The sequence below is a fragment of the Hemitrygon akajei genome, chromosome 1 (genome assembly GCF_048418815.1).
Source record: "Hemitrygon akajei chromosome 1, sHemAka1.3, whole genome shotgun sequence".
NCBI classification, from domain to species: Eukaryota; Metazoa; Chordata; class Chondrichthyes; order Myliobatiformes; family Dasyatidae; genus Hemitrygon; species Hemitrygon akajei.
Genome location: NC_133124.1, coordinates 202,970,570 through 202,989,721, shown reverse-complemented (window position 1 = coordinate 202,989,721; position 19,152 = coordinate 202,970,570). Strand labels below are relative to the sequence as shown.

General features: G+C 37.0%; 1 protein-coding gene across 12 annotated transcripts in view; it reads left to right on the top strand.

Moving 5' to 3' along the window:
* Positions 1–19,152, top strand: part of LOC140734700 (AP2-associated protein kinase 1-like) — a 132,541-nt gene that overhangs the window by 100,957 nt on the left and 12,432 nt on the right. For 2 of the 12 annotated variants that reach the window (XM_073059115.1, XM_073059095.1), the window contains 2 exons: positions 3,283–3,384; positions 7,932–16,888. The exons of 8 other annotated variants lie outside the window; for them this stretch is intronic. In XM_073059115.1, coding sequence (XP_072915216.1) covers positions 3,283–3,384; positions 7,932–8,026 — 197 coding nt within the window. In that variant the 3' untranslated portion in view covers positions 8,027–16,888. Of the gene's footprint in view, positions 1–3,282; positions 3,385–7,931; positions 16,889–19,152 lie in introns of those variants that run through there. 2 more of the 12 variants (XM_073059124.1, XM_073059105.1) reach the window with 1 other exon arrangement.

Genomic DNA, 19,152 nt, shown 5'->3' with positions numbered 1-19,152 from the left:
AAGAAGAAAATTTGTGTTTTGGAATGGCCAAGTCAGAGTCCAGGTCTTAACCCATTGAGATGCTGTGGGCATGATCTGAAGAGGGCTGTTCTTGCAACGTATCCCAGAAGTATTGATGAACTGAAACAATTTTTATTGAGGAATGATTTAAAATTCCTCCTCACCATTGTGCAAGTCTGATCAGCAGCTGCAGGAAACATTTGGTGGAGGTTATTGCTGCTAAAGGAGGTTCTACCAGTTATTAAATACAAGTGTTCACATACTTTTTCCAGCCTGGACTGTGAATGATTAAACAATGTGTTCAATAAAGACAAGAAAAGTACAATTGTTGTGTCTTATTAGTTTAGGTAGATTGTGGATGTCCATTATTATGACTTTGATGATGATCAGACCACATTTTATGATAATTAATGTAGAAAACCAAGTAATTGCAAAGAGTTCACATACTCTTTCTTGCAACTTTGGTTGTATTCGGTACATATGCAAAGTATAGCTGATGATGTGAAGGAAACCTGCTTACTAATTGCAACAGAGGTGGTGGGTGGGTACTTTACTATTTTCCAGTGCATTTTAAATCAGTTAGGCTCTGCTGTTTACAGCTTGTTAATTTTGTTTGTATCATGTATGGAGTTGGATTTGTTTTGAGATCCACTGATGAACTCCTCTATGTTGGTGTCTTTGCCAATCCATTATTCACATTATATATATGGTATATGGAAATATGTTCAAAATACTTGGTTCATGGATGGTTATTTACATTGCCTTGTATGTCATGGTTTCAAAGCTTGAGGTTTCATGAAAATCAGGATGTCATGTATTGAAAAAGTCATGGCTAATTAATCAGAACTGTCTGATAGTATAAGTGGTCTCCTCAATGGGAATATTGTGCCTCCTTGCTGATTCTGAGGAACACAATTCCCCTCTCACAAATAAAGAATTTGCTTGAAGCAGTGTTGCAATGGCTCCCTCAACCCACTGCCCTGCCAAATTTAAGCAGCTCGAATTGTAATCATGGAGTCATGGATCAATACAACGCAGATACTGGTCCTTTGATCCAATCCGTCCATGCCAACTGCATTATCTACCCAGCTAGTCCCAGATTCCAGCATTGAACCCATATCTCCCTGTTCCAGCCGTCCATATATCTGTCACAGAGTAGTGCAGCACAAAAACAGTCTGTGCTGACCTGCTGTTTTGCCTATACCCATCTACTCGCACCATGACCATAGTCTTCCAAACCCCTCTCATTCATGTACCTATCCAAACATCCATCAAATGTTACAATTGAGCCCACATTAATTCAAGTGCTTCTTCAATGATGTTATTGTACCTGCTTCAACCACTTCCTCAGGCAGTTTATTCCATATAATCATCACCCTCTTCATGGAAATATGACCCCTCTGCTCCCTTTTAAACTCCTCTCAACCTAAACCTACAATCCCTAGTCTTGTACCACCTACCCTTGGGTAAAAAGTTGTTACCATCCACCAGAATTAATGCAGAATGATAAGCAATTAAGGGTTTAAGAAAAAGGTTAAGACACCAGCAGTGAGAAGGACTCTAAGAGACCTGGGCTAGATCAAACAGATGTAGTTGGAAGGTAATGTTTGGCTTGTTAGAACACTCCTTTAAACTTTAGGCAACCATAATTCCTGTAGGGAATGTGCAAGTTTAATCCTTAATGGGGAATGAAGGAACTTGAAAAATATGAAGATCTCAGCCACTCCTTGGTTTAAAAGCATTGCTGTGGTGGAGTTTGGTTACTGGGTCAGACTTTACTTGGAAATACCAGAGAGGTGAAGGAAAGGATCACCTGCAAGGGAAAAGACCAACTACAATTATTTTTGATTAAGAATTTATATTGATTTTTATGTTAAAATAATTTAATTTATATTTTAATATTTTTAAAACTTAATTGTTTAATTGATTTTGATATTTTTAAATATTTCTGAATATCAGAGACAATAATTAATGTTCAATGATTCAAAGGACATTTATTATCAAAGTACATATGCAATATACAACCCTGAGATATGTCTTCCCCCACAGACAGCCACGAAACAAAGAAAACCATGGAGCCCATTCAAAGAAAAACATAGGCCCCTCCCCGTGCAAAAAAAATTGCACAAACGGCAACAGAAAAAAACGATAGAAGAACACAGAATATAAGCACAATGTCAAAAGAGCCCAGGCTAATTCAGTTCATTCGATCTAGAGCTGTGTTGTTAATTATCTGTAGGGTGCCCTGATTCAAAATCATCCAAAATAGCAATGTTAAAAGGAGTAACCAGAAACCAGAAACATGTTATAATGTGAACTACAGAGTCCAATCCAAAGTAAAACTCAAAATCCACAAAATTAGAGCATCTAACAGGTGACAAAGCACGTGCAGTCGTGATTTTGCAGCTGTGTTGTGAATGGAGCTTAATTTGGCATCCCTCTTCCCATAACACCTAGTCTCCATGGACACTATTTCAAGATTCTGCTGCCAATGCACAGGACATTGGAGTTTTGGACTGTGATAACAACTTTCAGAAAATCAGTGTTAGGGTTCTGCAAATGGTAAATTGGTTAGTTTTTGGTAAAATGATGAATGGTAAATTGTTGAAGTGAGCCAAGTTGGTTTGCTGCTAGCAGCAAGTTCTGGTCCAGTGTTGTAAATAGTTTAGTTTTCCTCCCCTACTTTAGGCGACTATAGCAAAGCAATGTTGTATTGGCAGAAAACAAACATATGAGACTTTGAGTGCAGTTGTTACAAAAGTTAACGAGATTTTCAGAATCTGCAATAATCCAAGGGTTAAGCAGTGCCCCGGCACAGATAATTCTGGAGAAGGGAGGATTGTTCTGATTATAACTCTCCATTGTTTCTTCTTAAAGTCCACCATTTGAAAAGAAATGTGGTGAACTAAGTGCACAGAGGTTTTTCTTGCTCATTGTATGAGTTGGAGGCACGGAAGAGGAAGAACAGAAGCGAGCAAAATTGTCGTTTTAGAATCAATACTTGCAAATTAGTACAACAACACTGAGAAGCACCTGTGATTCTCTGAAAACAAAAAGGCTCATAACAAAGCGTTGTTTGGTGCACTGTATTGGGCACTTACAAAACTTCTGTTCCATGCCCATTGTATGGTTGGCTCAAGATTATGGAAGGTATATATCTCACATAGTGTCCTGTTTTCTAAAACTAACTTTGCTCAACTTAATCCTGCTTTCTGTTAAATGTTTAACATTTTCTGAAAATCTTGCTTCTTACTGTCCATGCCTCCCTTTTACATGCTGCAGAGGATACTAACCTCATCTCAGACTTTGATCTTTCTATAAAAAATGACAAAGTGGAAGATGATGAATTTGACCCCATTCCTGTCTTGTCAAAAAATTCTCAAGGTAAGGTTTCAGTTGAAACATTTGCTATTGTCTTATTCTAATTCCTTTGTTGAAAATTTTATGCACTTTCATTGCCATCACTGACAGGAAGAAAACAATGCAAGCTTCACTTTAGTAATTGTAATATGAATTCTGCCCCACAATGACGCGACACAAATATTCCCATCTTAATTAAGCTTTTTAAAAGCTTAATCTAGTTTAATTCTGCCTTTTCTAAAGAGTCATGCATCATGGGAACAGGGCCTTCGGCCTACCAAATCCATGTTGACCAACAAGCACCCAATTAAACTAATATTATACTGTTCAATTTTTTAAAAAAATTTCCTTGTGTTTTCCTCAACTCTCCCCAGATTTTGCCACTCACCTCCAAACTAAGGATTTATATAGCATTATTTGCAGCCTTGAGCAGTACCAAAGTGCTGAGCAGCCTATTTTTTAAACTTGGAGTTGACCTTGTCTCCTCACCCTATCTCCAATTGCAGGGAGGAGTGTGGGGAAGGTAGAAGGGAATGCAATTATAGAAATAAATTTTAATTTGCAAAGACGTTAAGTATTTGTGTCGGGGGTGGGAGTAATGTAGTGGAAACACAAAAAGAAAGTTTGGGAGCATTTGCTCTGCACAAATAAATAGAAGAGGTAATGCACTTATCTGTAAGACTAGGGTTATAATGCACAATTTTCTAATAGATGGGAATTCAGCATAATTTATTCTTTATACATTCAAAATGCCAAGTTTATTTCAAATGATGTGTGATATAGAACATATAATTACAGAAGACGTTTTGCCACAGGAGGTAGACTTGTTAGTGCTGGGTTTGTTCAGCTCTCCAGGTGGTACCCTTCTTTCCCACCTTCACTGCTGTCTTCTGGTTTCTAACCCTGGCTAAAATGTTGATCCACCACCACATTCATGACTTCCAATCTGTTGTCACTTTGATGTATTATAGTTTTCAACTTTCTAAAATATGGTTTAAGGTTGGAGTGTCCCTAAAGAACCACACTTCCAAAACAAGGATGCGGAGTCTCGTAGATGATAAAATAAATCTAACTGTAAGCAAAGCCAGATGGCCTTGGAGAATGGCTCTTATCCAGAAGTGCCTCTCTTTCAATGAAAAATGCTGTTAAGTTACTGTTATAATCTGAGCTAGAGTTTGGAATATCTTGTAATATTACTTAAATATTCTTGACTCTCACAATCTCAAAAAAGAGAGCAAAGTTAATTAATTGATGGGTTCTCATTTGAACAGTACCTTGAAGTAACATAAACTATCTTTTCATTACTTATTTAAGTAACAAGTTAATTTAATTGGGCCTTGACTAATAAATATCTACCAATATTTCTTGCCACTTAATGGACAGCAAGCAAATCAGAGTGAGATTTGGTTGTAAAGTGAGCAAGTAACAAAATATCACATTGATTTGCTGCATAGGCTGAGCTGGTTCCGTGGGGAAGCATAGCACAGGGAATTATTTCTGTAAGGTATGGTGGCCTTTATGAGGTGCAAAGTGGAAGTAAGGTGGCATGACAATATTCATCTGGCCAGTGCAAGGCTCTGTTTTCATATTTTCCCTTGTTGTTGGACCCCTTATAAGGCAATCCTGTACAAAATTCTTCCACCAAAAAAGGCATCTAATTCGTTAAACATATTGAACTTTGCTTGGATGGGATTTCATTTAGTTGCAAATGAATCATTTGAAAAGGCTGGTGAGGTCAAGAACAGTCAGAAAATTTAAATGTTCATTATTCAATATCAAAGTGGCTTTTTAAATGAAATTTTAAATTTCCCATAGAATGATGACTCCCAGTTGTTTATGACTTCATTACAATGGATTTTTATGATCCCTGCCACCTTCCACGTTACATTTTGATCTGTAGTTCCCCATGTACTTCACAAAAAAAAGAAGCAAGGCTTCAGATAAGGGTAATATTTTTTACAAAGATGTCAAAACCAAATAATGCAGAAAGGAATACATTTTGTTGTTTTTTTTAACCTAATTTCACCTTACAATAAACATCACTTTGGCGACTGGTTCCAAGAGAAGAAGCCATTCTTTCAAAACTCAGACTTGACACACTGGTAACCACCAGAGGTTCAAGCTATTAATCCAAACTGTTACTTCAGTGCTATACTGAAAGAGTACATATCTGGATGAGCAATTTTTCTTATCAAGTGTTAAACTGCTTGTCCTATCAGATGGACATAAAAGATACCTTAGCTTTATTTGAAGAGCAGGGTGAATCGGCCAATATCCTGACCAAAATCTATGTTACAAATCTTAAATAGGTGATCTAGTGGTTGAATTACAGTTTTTACATTTGAATTACATTTTTGGAAATGTGGTCGACAAACTGTGTATGTTATCAACATGGAGCAGAGAGCGATTCCGTAAATCTGTCAGGAGCAAAGGATGTTGAGAATGGTGAGGGTGGAGGGCTATGGGGGGGGTGTGGGATAGGTGGCAGAGGAGTGCTGGGGTGCGGGGTAGTGTGGGTGCAGACACACCCAGCCCTGAGACACCAGGCAAGGTCATTTGATTCCAAATAATTGGTTTATTGGTCATTCCTGAATGTCTTGCATACATCACTTTTGCATAGTACTCTATATTAATGACTTGGAGGAGGGGTAAGTGATCTGATTAGTAAGTTTTCAGACAACTTGAAAATTGTTGGATTTGTAGATGGCAAAGAGGTTTGTCACAGAATAAGGATCAGCTGGAAAGTTGGAAGGAGCAGGGATAGATGAAATTGTGTCTGAGGTAATGAACTCTGGGAGGTCAAATGCTCATAGGATAAATAGAATAACTGACAAGTACCTCAGGAACATTAATATACAGAGGGATCTTGGGGTACGAGTACTGTACATAACTTGCTGAAAGTGAGACACAGGTGAATAAGTTGGTGAAGAAGTTAATTTGTATATGTGTCTTCATAGGCCTAGGTATTGATTATAAGAGTTAGGACATCATGTTGCAGCTATACAAAAAAGTGATTAGACTGTACTTAGAATATTGTATGTAGTTATAGTTGCCACACTACAGAAAGGATGTGGTAGCAATAGAGAGTGCAAAGGAGATTCACCAGTATGTTGGGTGGAATGGACTGCTGGAGCTATAAGAAGAGATTGGACAGGTTAGGTTTATTCTTAGTGGAGCATAGGAAGCTGAGAAATGACCTTACAAAAGTTTATGAAGTTAAAGGACATAAATTGGATGGATGCAGTTTTAGCAAGGGCATGGGACTCTAGAACTAAGGTACAAGAGAAATTAAAAGGTGATCTGAGGTGAGGGTTTTCCACACAATGTGATAATCTGGAACACGCTGCCAGTGGAGGTCGTAGACACAGATATTATGTATTTAAAAGACATTTGTACATACGCTCATATTAGAGAATATGTAGACATGTGCAGGAAAGTTAGGTTAGCGTAGCATGGACCTGTTGGACTGAAAGGGTCAATTTTGTACTCTACAGTTCTATAATTGTAAATTGTTCAAAAATATTTCGTTATCCGTGTAAGGCCCTTTGGGATATGTTGAGGTTGTTTAAAGTGCGACAAAAAATTTAAGTCCATTTGGAAGTATAGAATCAGAAGTGGCAGCCTGAACCAGACATTGATACTGCATCTTCTCAAATAATATCTTCACCTGCTTGAACATATTACTTTGAGCAGACTACAATTTAATTTTTTCATGTTTTGCATTAAGTATGCTGCAATTGACTTTGATGTCACAGCTTTACAAACTCTCACCATTTGAAGCTAACAATCATTCAGTATAAATTCACTCAGCAGTCAAATGTACTTTGAAATAATCCTTGCATTATTTTATTTAAAAACTGCTTTTCTTAAGCCTTCCCCTTGCCTACTGCCAGTGTTATATCTTCCAGAGCAGTTCTCTGATATTTATGTATAGTTTAAAAATAACTACATATTTGGAAAAGCATATCAATTAGATTACAAGCCTTTTACTTTACTGACACCAGCTTCTATATGCATGATACAGTCCTTGGCCTAAATTTATATTGGAAGTGTTCACTTAGAATACAGTTTCCATTGGAGAAGGAAATCATAAACACATGAAATGCTGCAGACACTGGAAATCCAAAGCAACACACACAAATTGCTGGAGGAACTCAGCAGGTCAGACAGCATGTACGGAAGTGAATAAGCAGTCGACCTTTTGGGCAGAGAGTCTTCTTCAGGTGGAGCTGCTATTGCACTATCATAGTAAGCTGTAAATGCATTATGTTTCAATTAATAAAGGAAAGCTTGCATTGTAAAATATATTGATAATGGCAATATAAGGAAAAGCCAAGACTGTGATTCTATTTTTTAAAAGGAAAAGAGTGAGCTATTCCTGCAAGCATTTTTGTTCTCTGCACTTTCTAACCACAATAAAAAATAGTGCCCTTGCATCATGCCACAAGAGGCCAACTAAAACCTCTAAATGTTTGCACAGCCTTTTGCACTTGTGTATATTCTGCTGTCTTAAACCTATAATGTAAAACCTTGTGCCTCCTGATGTAAATCATTTTGTGTTACCCTTCCAGGTGGTCATTCTAGAAACAACAGTGGGAGCTCTGAATCCAGTCTTCCCAACTTAGCTAGGTCTTTACTGCTTGTGGATCAACTGATAGACCTGTAGGAAGGCCCAGCAAGCACGCTAAGTTCAGCAGCCCTCTGCACCGGCATTTTCATCTCCCTTGGATTTCCCATACAACTTGTGACAAGGTTTCACTGACTGAGGAAATAAGTTATATTTTTATTTTGCTATGTGTCCTATCTAGTGAGCATGACCTTTTTGACTTTTTCCAACTTTGAAATTGATATAATTTTTCCATTTCCATCAAACTTAGTCTTTTTTTTTTAAAGACTATGTCCTTTTCAAAGTAAATTCTGAAAGCCGAGAATGGATTGATAGGCACTAACTTAACTTGAAGAAGAGTGTGTGAAACTAAAACAAACAATTATGGTTTCTTTCCTTGTTCCAACTTTTAAACAAAATGAATTTTGTTTTTACATACTTTTAAGTCAATCTCTTCATGGAAAAATTAGTGGGGAATGTACTGGGAAAGATTGGTAGATCTTTTTGGAACACTTTCCCTTAATAAGTCAAGTCAGTGAAGGCATTGTTGGATAGAGGAGTGTGATTTGTATGGTTTCGTATTGAACTGCAAGTCTTGAACAATATATGTTGAAAACTAACAGTGTTAGAATGAGGGATTGATGTGCAATCACTAATAATCAGTATATTCTTGAATGCATCCTTACTTTGGTGAAATTACTAGGCACTTGACACTATTAATACTTCCACAGACGAAATCTGTGGGTTTAGTTAGATTGAAAAAGCAAAAATGTATTAACCCTGTTAGCAGAGAAGTAGCTGTGATGTGGCCAAATCTGGATTTGATGCATGTTGAAATTCTCTGAAAGTCAAAATTACCCATCCTTGTATTATAGAGAAAGATTGTTATCAATACAGCCTCTGAAGACGTTGAAAACTGTTTCTGATGTACTGTATAACGAAGAGCCACCAAATAGGGATTTTTGATGCATTTGTGGAGGTTGATATCTGCAGTGGACCATGGAAAATTTGGATCCAATTAATTCCTCAGTGAAGTCTATTTCTTAACTTTCTTTAAGAATCTTATGAAGGAATAGGACTTTAAATTGTTCATAAAAGGCAAGAATTTTCATTGCTGCCTTCCTTCCTTGCACTCTTATCTCCAATAACATTTAGTTTTGAATATTCCAAATCTTTATCTGCAGTTGTGATGCCTTTTGTTCCCCCTTTCATTGAAAGAAAATGACATTTTTGCCCTTCTTTGAAGTTGTATTGATTTAAAAGCAGGCCAGCTTTATGGTTAATCATGTTACTGAGTGATTCTTTAAATTAAGTGGTTTGAAATGAAGAATTGTCAGAAAATAACCATAACCTAAACTGAATTAAGACATGCTTTGCCTTATAATCCAAAAGTGATGTGACCTTCTTGTAATTTTTGACACTATTCAAAATGTGACTGATCAAGTTCACTGTCTCACAGTGCTTCTGCAGATATGTTAAATTTTATTTCAAATAGCGGGGAAAGAAGAGGTTTACTGTAACCAGGATACTCAAAAGAAGTAATGTTGGGTATTTTACTTTTCTCAGTGCTTCAAAATGAATTGTTTGGTTGTGTTAAATTGCCTAATTTTTCTTCCTACATGCTTGCTTACTTTGGAGGGTGCTGTGATTGCACTTTATATTTAGAGGCTCTTTTGTGGAAGATGATTGGTTGGTGCAGTAACTCTGGAGTTTTCAACTGGCAGACCCTATTTCCACACTTCACTTGCTTCTATAGTCTAGAAGCAGATTGGACTACTGCTTGAGCTCCTTAATGATTTGGTGTTGATTGTCCCTTTACAATAGATAATGTATAGCAGTTCTCTCTATGCTGGAGAGTGTTTTCTCTTTATGATTTTTCTCTTTAGCTCTAATTTTATAAAATGGAAGAATTTGAGATAAAACAATTCAATGCATAATCAAGAAATAATCAAAGATGTCAGAACAAAACACAAGTAACAGAACTTTTTTTAAATTATCAAAGGCCTTTGAAAATAGTTGGCATCAAAAGGTTTGAGAGCTGGTTATCTGGAGAGAAAAAAATAGTGATTTGTGGAAAAAATCTGAATGAAACTGATAAGAAAAAGAAATAAGATTGGAGTAAACAAAAAGTTAACCTAAAACTGTACTGTTTTGAGAAAAAAGTGCAAGGAACAAAGCTTAATTTTGTGCAACACCTACAGATTACGTAGATACATGAAACTGCAGATGCTAGAGTCTGAAGTAACAACCAGTCTACTGAAGAAAACTCAGTAAGCTGAGCAACAACTATGGTGGAGGGTGGGGGTGGAAGGAATTGTCAATGGTTCGGGTCAAAACCTTGCATCAGGACCTGATTTCTGTGCAGTGTTTTGACCCCAAACACCACCAAAACCAACCCCCCCCCCCCCCCCGCCACCCACAGATGCTACTCGACCTGCTGAGTTCCTCCACTCGATTGCTTGCTGCAGCAGATTATTTATTCATGAACAGCAATACTCTTGATGTTTCTTGCACTGTGTTTTCAGTCAAGTATTACAGAATCACAGGATGGTTATAACATGGAAGGAGACTATTTGACCTGTCAAATCCATACAGGATGGATGCAAGAACAGTTCAGTGGTTCAAATTTCCCCATAACCCTCCAAGTTCTTAACAGATAATAATCTGGCTCTGTTTTTGAGTTCTATAGTTGAATCTACTACCACTACTAGGTAATGCATTCTAAATTCTAACAACAAGCTGTGCATTTTTTAATATTCACTTAACAATAATTTTTTTCTATGTTCCCTAGTTTTTGATCCTTTTGCCAAAGAGAACGGTTTCTTTTCCTTGATTCTGTCTATATCCTTCAAAATTTAATTATCTGCATCATATTTCCAATTAACCTGCCCTGTTTCTTTACCACTCTGTCCACATAACTAATGTCCTTCATCTCTGGAATCACCTCTTTGCACCCTTCCTAAGGCTTTCACACCTGGCATCCTGAAGCAGATATATTTGTGACCAAACGAGTGTTATATGAAGGACTATTATGGCTTCCTTGTTCTTGGACTCTACTGCCTCTCTTTATAAAACTGGAATATTAAGTGTGTGTGTATGTTTAAACCACCTTCTTAACCTGTCCTGCTTTTTTTTTCCAGTGAAATATGTGCATATATCCCTAGATCTCTCTTTCTTTTTTATATTTGCATTAATGGCTTCTGTCATCAAATTTTATGCTTGAAGCTTATGTCCCCATGATCTTTCTTGCACTGGTGTAGAGAAAATTGTGTTGAAAGCCAGAGGTGAATAGAAAAGATCTGAAGAGGGATTACGTTACTGCAGTTGATGGTGTTTGGAAGATTGAAGATATGATCAATTTGAGACATCTAATGTAATAATGGAATCTAATAGTCAGAAGTCAAAACCAATAGAATTCCCAATGTCCTTATGTTCCACTTCACTAGCCTCCACTTTCAAAAGGTCATACTTCACAATATTACCAGCTGCAGTATGATGCCACTGCTAAAAGCATTTTTGCTATGGAAGGCTGAAAAGCTGAAACCTCCCTGTCTCCATGAATACTATGTGATCTGATGAATATTTCTTCCATTCTCTGTGTTTATGCAAGGTTTGAAAAGACACATTTTTTTCCTGATTTTTACCCTTATTAGTACTTCTCCAGCCCTCCCATTCTAGTTCAAACCTGAAAGAGGACATGTCCTCAGTGTTCAAGGTCCACACTGATGACTACATGCAGGTGGCTGTACAAAACAGCCACACTTCACCACAGAGCAAAATAAGTTAAAGACTGTTGTTGTGGTGTTTGTTGCAATGCTTCAGTTTTGTCTATGAAATCGTGGCTCACCCGGTGGAATTATTATCAAGATTTAAACTTATGAATGTTGCATTCCTATACAGCAACAGGAATTATCTATCATAAAAGGAATGATATTTTTGGTCACTTAAATCAGGAACTTCAATCAGCTGATAGAATTGCAGAATTTAGTAGCTCAAATCCCCAGAATTTCAGAATCCTATCCAATAAATGTTAAATTTCATATTCTGATATGATGCACTAAATCAGTGTATTTGATTATATGTGTATTAATGACTTCTGTCAACAAATTTTGTGTGAAAATAATATTTTATCTGTATCCAGAGACTCTCAACTTTTGACCAACTTTAAATTCCAACAGAGAGTGACTTCTTGTCGGCTGACTTTAATATGCAAGAAATTACAGATTAGCTTGCCTTCGACATGTCCACAGTATTGAATAATGGAAGATATTAGTGATGAGACTCTTTGACCAATAATTATACTTCAAAGTTGGATTTCTATTAGTAATTTAATGTAATAGGAAGAGACACAGTGAAAAGGAATTCTCTGTTTGGTTCATGAAAATCACAATTGAAAAGGTGGATGAATGTTCAGAGGAAAACATTTTGTCCTATTTATATCTGTATCTTGAGGGTGAGAAGTATGGACTGAGTTTTTAAAGTATCATAAGCTCTTGCATTGCTTGCTTTTGCGGTCACTTCTCTATTTGTTGCAGACATTCAGTGCTCTCCACAAATAACACTTGTACCATTTCCTCACATCTCCTTTCAGTATAATTTCATGTAGAGGCCATCCTGGGTTAAGAACACCAACATGTGGACAACCCAAGATATGAAAGGACTCCCAGTAATATTAAATACAGAAGTCCTTCATACGTATATACATTTATTCCTACAAATGGTAGAGCTAGTTTTATCTTATCCATTTTAAATGCTTTTGATGGCATTCATTACAATACTGTGAAAGTATGGTTACCATATCGAATGATTCTTATGTATTTTCCAACTTATGGACTTCTATAAAAATGGAACTCATTCAACAAGGCTCTAGCTAATGAAATAAGGTAACATGAGGCTTTATGAAAGTTTCATTGCATCATGTTTTACCATATCTTGCTACTAAAATAACGAAACAACTTCTTAAAGACATAACTTGTGTTGATAAGACAAAATCATTCTTTTCAGAAGCATCTTTAACAGCTTCCTTTCATTCCAAATAATTCACAATGGCATCTTTTGGATTTGCCCAATGGCTCTGTAGCATAAGAATATTTATGTGTTTTCTTTGAGGATGATGAAGGAAATCTTTCCTGATGTTCTCATATTTTAAAAAAAAACTACCGGTAACAAGACCAACTAAGCCAGTGTCACAAGCAGAAATTCCTAGTAACATCTCCATTTGCCTTTGTCTTCTACACCGCACATAATACATCATCATCGTCTTCATTATGTGCCCTGTTGTATGACATAGACAATCATGGTCTTTGACTGTGATTGTTCCTGGCAATTTTTTTTTTACAGAATTTGTTAGCCATTGCCTTCTTCTGGCAGTGTCTTTACAAGACAAGTGACCCCAGCCATTATCAAAACTTTTCAGAGTTTGTCTGCCTGGCATCAATGGTTGCAAAACTAGGACCTGTGACGTGCACCGGCTGCTCATGCAACCATCCACCACCCGCTCCCATGGCTTCACGTGACCCTGATCGGGAGGCTAAGCGGGTGCTACACCTTGCACAAGGGTGACCTGCAGGCAGCGCAGGGAAGGAGCACCTTGTATCTCCTTTGTTAGAGATGTATTGCCACCCCACCATCCAGCACGTAATACATATGATGTATTAATCTGTCATTGGAAAACAGATGAGTGGTGCGTTCATGAATGACCTACTCTGCATGTGTGCTGTTCATGCCAATTTGAAATCCAAAATAAATTTATCATTGAATATCCCAACTGATATTTTATGACTTCCACTCCAATAGGTGCTGCTTTTTTCTGAATCAGACTTTAATGATTTCATTGGTATGGCACTTGACTCCTTCAGCTGTCCTTTCCACACAACTCTTTACACTCCCTCCCCTCAGCTGATTGGATGACTGAAATACGCATCAATTATACAGTGCAAGTTGTGAGAGGTATCAAAAATTATAAACTCTACACTATCAATTTACATTCTAAAGGCACTTTGATGCACTCTGCTATTTCAGACAGTACAGAATTAATTTCTGTGCCATTTTCTTCATACCAGTTGTAAATATACTACATTTTCTGTCTACTAAATATTAATTAATTGATTAAAAATTAGTAGTGTTAAAAATAATCCCAATTGTATGGTCAAAATTGGACATTGTAAGGAAAATGTATTTTGAACATAACAGTGTTTCATGTAATTTGAGCTGTGCTTTGTTGGGGAGACAATATAGCTGAAGTCTATGAAAATGAGTTCCAACCTTCACCCTTAATGCTGATTTTGCAACACAACAAAGTCTGTTTGTCCTTGCAGTGCACCAAATGATACATTTGTCAGGTCAGACTGGTAACACCAACACATGTTAATATATAACACTGCTACAAAACGTGCATTCTGACCTGTGTGGTGGCACCATTTAAATAGGTGACAATGGATTAGATCGACAATGTGTTATGTGGAACAAAGGTTTGCACTGGTCTTGTTGCTGTTCTGACGTAAAGAGATTTTCTTGCTGGCCTCACTGTGGTGGGGCAGCAGCGAAATCACCCTGGCCATATAAATGCTGTCTGTCTAAATGTTGCACATGCCAAACACTGCCACTGCAATTGTAGAGTTGTTAAGAAAATTTTCAACCATGAGCCAGTGCTTACATATTTCTATTTCCTCCTATGCAATACACTGCACTTCACTGACGCTCTTTTCCAACGACAGGGGCAAGCTGAAAAGGAAAACAGTGTGTTGCTCAAAATCTCACTGTTGGCCGGTCCACAGAGCAATGCTGTTATTGGCACACTACTGAGTTCCTACCAGCTGGCACATTAAATTCCAAAACAACCCACCACATTGAAATGACAAGAACCTAGAAATCAAAATAGGTATCAATGGAAACTATGTTATACATTTGATCTCTTTTAATATGAAAAGCTTCCTGATAGAGATCATTCCCATAATGAAAAGTTACTGAAGAATGAGTTTCTAATGTTAATGTTATACACATTGCTTTATTCTATAGCAATTGATACATTTTTAAGTTCAGAATACAAGCTTATGCCTTTTGATGTTGCATTATTTTGTTTCACTTTCCTGCTCTGTTTACATTCCTTCAAACACTGCACTAAGTGACATTTTTCTTGTTATCAACAATGTCTGTCTTTGTTTGTAACCCCAAGTCTTATCTTTGTAATTTGTACTTATTTCCTTGTTCTTTTTGCTTCGAACAGAACTAATTCTGCTTTTCTGATTCCCATTTGGGATCATGTACATTTGAACTGCCTGTAAAAATGCTGTCTCTCCACACTGAGGTTGATGTGTTTCCAACCTATGCAACCTGTGTAACTGTAGTTTCTAACCATTGTGGGTTAACAAGTAGGTTTCTTAAAGATCAGTTTTTTTTTCCTTTTTTTTTGGTTTTATATTCATACAAGTAAAAATATACAATTGTGAGTTGTTATTCCAGCTGCAGTATTGTGCAATTCTAGTGTAATGTGATGTCTGTTGTTACAAGCACCTTTCAAAACCTAAACCAAGGGAGGTGTTGTGTTTTAATTAAATAAAAGAAAGGTTTCATTTAAAGGGTCTACTAAGATCAGTGCAAGAAACAAACTCTACACTGGTTTTGTAACAAAACTAGGACTGCAAATATATAACTGCTTTAAGACACTTTGATTTGCTTTGATTTTACTGTGATTGTCAAAGCTTCAGTATCTCTCTTTCTCATTCTCTTTCTGTCTTTCTTTCTCTTTCTTTCTGTGTGTCTCTGTCTCTCCCTCTTTCTATTTGTGTGTGTGTGTGTATATAGATATATCTTTCTCTCTCTCCTCTTTCTCCTCTTTTTCTTTATCTCTCGCCTCTCTCTCTCCTCTTTCTCTCTCCTCTCTGTTTCTCTCACTCCTGCCCACTCCTGTGTACAGACTATGGTTTATTTCACTTTCTCCACTTGAATACTGCTTCTGTAATCTCCAATTCAGGCATTTAGAGTGCACCTTAACTATTTTCTATCCCTCTGAGGATTTGTTTCTGTTTTAATGCTTCCTAAGTGTGTAAGCTATCACACGTGGTGTGACACTGCCAAGCAAAATCCCTGTCCTGTGTTAAATATATTTCCAGAAGTAGTGGAGGCGCAACTGCGTAACATACAATCTCACCCCCACCCCTCCCAACTTCTCAGATTTTATCATGGCCTTCTGGCCAAAACTCAATTCTGCTGTAAAAATTGAAGGCTTGTGTTAAACCCCTGAAAGGAGAGATGCTCCAGCTTCTAGTTTCTGCAATCAGAACACATACTGGCATGCTTTTCAGTAGTTTGCATTTAATGGTGCAGAAGAGTGAATGTTTGCAGCATTATTGAGCAGAGTAAAGCTACAAATCAAAGCAGAGTATTTTTGTACAGATTCTAGTGTCTAAAGGGGAGTCTTGCTGATGACAACGTTGTATCTATACTTCACATTGTAATGTATCCAAGTGATTCATTTTCCCAATAAATAATGTTTTGATGCATATATCTTAAAATAAATCTTGTATTGTGTTTTAATCTCCTTTCTTGACTATCTTTGCTGATGCCCCTGTTGCTGAAATTCCTCAGTAACGAGCTTATATTCAGTATGTGCCTGTGCTCATATGTTCAACCTATGGGATGAGCTGGCCTTGTCGTGGAAGTAATGAGACTTGAGCTATTGAAACTGTCATAAGAAACAATAGATACTTTCACTTCAATCACTTGTGTTGAAAAAAGATTAAAACCTGGTACTCTCGATGATCCAGAGTTGAAGGGGGTAATTGGTTTACAGTATTATTGTCACATGTACTGAGACATAGTGAAAAGCTATTGTTTGCATGTCATCCAGGTCATTCCGTAAGTAAGTACATCAAGCTAATACAAAAGGAAAACAAGACAATGCAGTATATGGTGTTACAGTTATAGAGAAAGTGTGGTGCAGGTAGACAAATAAGGTGCAGGTGTCACAACAAGGCAGACTGAGAGATCAAGAGTGCATGTTCAAAGTTCAAAGTAAATTTTATTATTAGAGAGTATATTGTGTCACGACATACAATCCTGAGTGTCTTTTCCCTGTGCACGTACTCAGCAAATCTATAGAGTAGTAACTATAATAGAATCAATGAAAGAACAAGTAGAGCATCGAAGACAACAAACTGTGCAAATGCAAATATTAAAAATAGCAATAATTATCAAGAGCGTAAATAACAAGATAAAGAGTCCTTAAAGTGAAGTCAATGCTTGTGGGAACATCTCAATAGATGAGTGTAGTTACCCCTTTTGTTCAGGAGCCTTACAGTTGAGGGGTAGTAACTGTTCTTGAATCTGGTGGTGCGAGTCCTGAGACACTTGGACCTTCTGCCTGATGGTAGCAGTGAGAAAAGAGAATGGCCTAGGTGGTGAGTATCCCTGATGATGGATGCTGCTTTCCTACGACAGCATTTCATGTAAATGTGCTCAATGGTTGGGTGGGCTTTACCTGTGTGCCTCACCCTTGTCTAATCAACGCGACAGCTGACCCCTAAACCAGATCAACATTCCTCGTCAGAATGCCCCTTAAAGCTACCTTGGACACTCACAGATTTGGCAGACCAGGGCATAGTTATGAGTGTGGATAGATGAGCTAATTGTTTCTACATTAGCTTGCGATAGTACCGCAGAAGAAATTTTCCTGGCATCTGCCCCTGTTTCCTAACTGTGTGTCATAATGGAAACCTGACAATGGTAGTGAGTCCCATTCAAAGAAGTGCTCTGAAATTAGTATAAATGTAGAAGTGCAGTTCTTGGTCTTCCCTTGATGGTAGAGCTAAGCGTCACTGGGATCCAAGGACATTACCTTTTTTCAAATCTTAGCAGTGTTGATTGAGGATGACTGACACAGGGCTAACTAGATAGAGGAGGTGTGGCCACACAAGGGAACTAAGAGCTTATGAATCACATGTCCTTAACATTGGAATTCGGCAAAAAATTATTTGAGGGATTTGTTTTTATTTTTAAACAGGCAAAAGTGTGCTTTTCAGCATTACTGTTGTAAACATGATGAAATTTGGGGAGTAAGTGATATTGGCAAAAATCTTGTCACAAATCAAAAGGGGAGAAGTTAAACGAAGAACAAAGTCATTTCTTTCTAAACTGTACTAAACCCTCTCTGAACTTTTCTGCAAATACAACTGGAAGTTGGCAGAAATGGCATTTTAAAACATAATGGTACTTCTACTAAGGTAAGATTTTTAAAGTGCTTTTCTAGAACCTTAATAAATAAAAATTGGTTCCATTTGCTACATCTTAGATTGACGGTTCTGATTCCTGGAAGGTCAATTATTTTGTGACTTTTATGATTACCTTTTAGTCACTCCTTGCTGTTTTTACATACTGCAGCTGAAGCAATGAATCAGCATTTGGTGAGATTTGTATTTTAAAAGTTCAATACGTGAATTTTAATTTAAACCCATATGATGAAGGGTTTTTATACAATTAGAATGCAAACTGCCAGTAATATTATTAATGATTTTATTTTTTGTACATTATAATGTGAAATTGAGTGTCAGGATAGAACTTTAAGGACAAATGGACTTGTTTATGTTCTAAACCTTATCTTAATGTCTTGCTGGAATATTCAACATTCATCTTACATTGGGCATGAATTTGCTTGCTTTGTGAACTGTTTATACCCACATGATGTGAAATTGCTCTTTTATTTGTATATTTTAATAGATACACAGGTGTAGCCACTTCCAAGATTAAAATATTCAATGAATAAAATTAGGTCCCAATCAGGAGTAATTTTCAATTAATATGGTTTTTATGTCAGGTAATAAAATGCGTGTAAAGTTTAAGAGCTACAGGACTGATAAGGCAAATTAGTATTTTATTCTCTTAAAATAAAGTGCAAGGTATAATTGGTAAAAATTTAACGCACTGATTTTTAGTTGTGGGAAAAAAAAGCTAAATTTGAAGCATTTTCATCACATGTCAGCATAAACTGATTACAGCAAATGCTGGTAGTACAGAGCTGCCCTGACAGCATCAAAGAGAAAAGAAAATAATTTGTCATTGCGCTGTCAACCATCTTCCATAGTCCAACAGAGAGGAGGTAAAAGGCCCTGAAGACATACACTCAATGTTTTTAGAACAGCTTCTTCCCTTCCACCATCAAGTTTCTGAATGGACAACAATCCAACCCATGA